Source organism: Dinoponera quadriceps, unplaced genomic scaffold (genome assembly GCF_001313825.1).
Source record: "Dinoponera quadriceps isolate SergipeBrazil2010 unplaced genomic scaffold, ASM131382v1 scaffold5230, whole genome shotgun sequence".
In the NCBI taxonomy this organism is placed as follows: Eukaryota; Metazoa; Arthropoda; class Insecta; order Hymenoptera; family Formicidae; genus Dinoponera; species Dinoponera quadriceps.
In genome coordinates this window covers 1-4,204 of record NW_014559346.1, presented here as the reverse complement: position 1 = coordinate 4,204, position 4,204 = coordinate 1, and the positions used below count along the sequence as shown (strand labels likewise).

The 4,204-nt window shown below is 45.9% G+C and overlaps 1 protein-coding gene across 4 annotated transcripts in view; it reads left to right on the top strand.

Annotated features, from left to right (window-relative positions):
• The window catches only part of LOC106750378, a 31,412-nt gene extending 27,251 nt beyond the window's left edge, over positions 1–4,161 (top strand). For all 4 annotated transcript variants that reach the window (XM_014630699.1, XM_014630698.1, XM_014630701.1 and 1 more), the window contains one exon: positions 3,817–4,161. In XM_014630699.1, the coding sequence (XP_014486185.1) occupies positions 3,817–3,921 (105 nt within the window). In that variant the 3' untranslated portion in view covers positions 3,922–4,161. The remainder of the gene's footprint in view (positions 1–3,816) is intronic.
• Positions 4,162–4,204: the final 43 nt, after the last annotated feature.

The window sequence follows — 4,204 nt, the reverse complement described above, 5'->3', positions numbered from 1 at the left end:
GGGGGGGGGGGGGGTGTAAAGGTTGTTGCTTGTACACCGCTTGCGAGGTTCACATGGCCGATCGCTATCGCTCTCTCCGAGCGCCGCTTTCGACGCGCATTCCTCAGGCTCCTTCCTTCTTTCCGCGCGAGAGCTTTCGGGTCTCGCGCTTCCGTGTCCGCGGATACGATCGATCGAGAATCACGGAATGTACAGGAGACCCGATAAAAATCAGTGAGCAGCACGGAGATATAATAATTATTCGCGTGCGCGCGCGTGAGTGGAAACACATGCGAAATGGCCGCGTTGTAGGAGGGAAACGAGATTGGTGAGACAAAATTTCGGGAAATTGGAATTGTTATCGATTTCGCCGGACGCCCACTGTGAATGTGATATTGAGAAAAAAACTCGACATTCTGCGGGGGCCGAGATTTCACTCTTCAGTGGCGCAGTCGAGATGGAAAAACGACCGGTGGAAGTCCCCGGTAAGTTGGCAGGAAGCAGATTACGGCTCGCTGCAGCGGGATGTTCATCAATTGAAATTGCTTCCTGCGTGTTTCCCGTAACGTCCACTTCGATACGTACGATTGTCCGCTTCGCGAACGCTTCCTCCAGTGGAAATATTTCGGTTTTCACGCCAAAAGGATATGTTATATGGCCTATATTCTGACGCGCTTATAACGATATATATTGGCGCGCCAATAAGTCGACTTACACAGGAACACGAAATAAAAGTCCTGTCCTTCGAAGTAGACCGGATTCTTACAGATCTTTCGATGCTGAAAACGAATTTTCCGACCTTTAAATTCGCACATCACGTCAGAATTTACGTATATACATATATTAATTACGTATATTAACATATATATACAAATATATACAAAGGAAACAAGGTTTAAAAAACCGAAACCGAAAAAAACCCGCAATTTAAACGGCATCGGTACTTTCACTGTGCAGAAAACCGGAAGCGGGAGCCGATATTTTCACTCTGCCGCTGCCTAATGCTGACCGTCGCAGAAAGCTTCGTGTAGATTTGCGTCCGTTTCTCCCGCACGGGCTTTAAGCGTGCCACAATTAACTTCCAGCAAGCTTCGCGGTCGCTTATGTCAGCCTATGAATACTTGTCCACGCGGCTTACCGGACGTTCGGACGCACGCTTGCCTAGAGCTTTCGCCGAAAGCTTCACTTTCGACCGGGAGATAATCGGCCAGACCTATCGATAGAACCACCACCACCACCGCTCGCACGTGTTGCACCCTCGTCGCGAGGCACGGGTGGAGCCATCTACTCGTTGCTGCTCGAAATGAACGGCCTCTCGTTCCTCACGTGTGTTTGGTAAATTATTTGTTTTTCGCCAAACTGCATTATCCGTGTGCGTATTGATGCGATATATTCATGCTGTGCACCGGTGAGATAGTTACGTACGGACGGAGAGAGATAGAGAGAGGAGGGGGGAGGGGGTGAGAAGTTCAACTTCGTCGTAATACGGTAGCTCTTGCTTTTTGACCGTCGCTTGAAAGGGAGTCTCGTCGTCGTTGTTTCTGGATCTCGCAACAAGAACCGGTAATTAATTATGCACCGTTTTCGTATCGCACGACTTGTGCGCGATAATCCTCGCATAGGACGTAGGACGAAGTTGGAAAAGCCTCGGCCTCGTCGTCCTCATCGTCGTCGTTGTTCACGGCGAGCGGAAAGGACAGGACCGAAATAGCATCGTCCTTTACGGTCGCGACGACGACGAGGGCGACCCTCAACCCTTTTGAATTCTCGTTAAGCGCTGGCATTCGCGGAAGTTTCCAAACGAGCAGGATCATCGATCCTTCCCGAGGCTGCACGCCATTATCCTTGCGAACTTTGCGCCCGTAATTTCGCGGGATAACGTCTCGGATAACCCTCCCCCCCCCTCTTCCACCACCGATACGGGGCGGGGTAATAATTCATTCCGATCGATCCGTCCTTCTTTCGATCCTCCTTGCGCGCCGGTTTCACATGAATATTAAGACGGGATTAACGAAGTATGTATCAAATTAGCCCGCCGGGATTAACCTGCCGCCGGCTGGCTAGGATGCGTACCGCCGGCTCCTGATGATTTATTATGAGTGGCGGCGTCCCGCGCGTATAGAGGGGAGAAATCGAATTTCTTCTCCCTTGTGATTATTCGAGTGTAAACCAGAAGGAAGGTGAAGATATTAGCCGGATTTCATCCGGTCGACGGATTCACCCCCGACGACGTCGGGTAGAAATTTATTTTCGATCTGAATTTAGGGACGTTCGAATGAAGAAAGAAAGAAACTTTTATCGCATTGAGAGAAATTCCAATAACATTATTTCAGGCTTCAACTATGTTTCCTTCTGGTTGCGACCCGAAAAATAATGGCAGGAATATGTATATGAAATTATTATCACCGGCATTACAAGGGTGACTTCCATCAATCTCCGATTGATCTAATCGATGATTGATTCAATGGAATTGACCAATTGCGCCGATTCCAGCATTTCTTAGCGAAAATATTCCCTTGAGCATATTTTTGCTTTCTCCCAACGCAGTTACGAATACTCGAAAATTGTTTCCTCAGCGCGCAGAGAAGAAGGTTTCGCTCGATCTAATCGAAACGTTAGTTTCTTAGAAGTATGCTAATAATAAAGTTTCTTTGAATGCGATAAAATTGATTAAATTTGAAGGAATCTCTTTCTCAGTGCGCTGGCGTTCTCGTTCGATTTCCCGATTATCGACGGCTTCTTCGAATAGCGGGTGCTCTTCAAACGAGTCTCCGAGAGACGACTCGATCGCTCAATCGGCATGAAGCAATTAGTTTTAAAGGACGAATGACCGATTCAATCGTCTCGATTGTGCGTCTCGCGGCAAGGGGGTTGAATTACCAGTGCTGGATGCGCTTTCCGTGCACTTTGTTGCGACGGCCGACAGATGGCTCGTCGCAGTGACTCGTCGTGGCGATATGCACGTGCACCTATACGCCCCTCGTGGGGGTCGCCTCCCCACCTCCCGCTCACCAACCCCCGAATCCCACCAGCAGCGTCGGTGACGTCAAGACGCATTGCGACATATCGCGCTGCCCCGCGGACCGCCTTCACCTCCTCGCCGAAGGAGTGCTTTTTAGCCCGCACTTGAACCCCGCTCTCGCCTGAAAGATCACACGGTGAAACGGAGGCGTAATCGTGCGTACGTCGTCTTCGACGAGAACTTCGATTGACTTCTTCAAATTTCCACGAAATTTCGCCGCTTCCGTCCACCCCGAGTGAACCGTCGATAGAAATGATTAGACACTATCTCGCTTATTATGCATGGGGATCAGATACAACGAATTAACGTACAATGAGAAAAAGATTTCTTCAAATTTAATCAATTCTATTGCATCCAAAGAAATAAATGTTTCGATTAATATAGCACGGTTGTCAGTTAATATAGCACGATTGTTTACAACGGATATGTATCTTTATCTTAAATAAGAAATTTGCCTGAAACGAAAGATAATTTTCTTATAAAGAAATTATTTGTTTCATTCTACATATTTATCGTAACCGAATAATATTTTATTTGGTCGAAAGATATTATTTCGAATATAGCGTTCTTTCTGTTAAATAATAGAGTTTTCTTGAATGAGACAGTAACATTTTTACCGAAACAAATAATATTTCGTATATGTGTGTCTTGCGAATAACGATTTTAATCAAATAAATAGAAGTACTAAATCTAAAGAAATCTTTTTCTCTGTGTGTACAAAAGATATCAGTACAAAGTGTAAGAAACGTGCGAATGCTTGCATATATAATAATCAGCTGAGACTAATGTATCTTCTTGTTCTCTTTTTGTTCCAGGTAAGTGTAGCCACTAAATCTTATTCACGCATCGAGACTGTCGGTAAGTCGCATCCTCCTTTGACTTTCACGAGATTGCGAGAATCACTGCCGAATGATTTCTGAAAAATATATACACGATTAAGAGACTCGTATACGAGGATTTCTCATCGGGCGATGATATTTACACAAGCGACTAATTTATTTAGACAAGTGCCGCGTGATCTGATCGAGAGCGCAGAAACGATCATTAATCAGCGGCACGAGAACGAAGCGTTCGATTTCTGACACGGACTTTCCGACCCGGGAAAGAAAAGGATCGTACATAAAATTTGCCCATATACGATCATGTATAATCACATATGTCCACAACGAAAAAATACTGTTGTTTACAAATTATATGCAAATA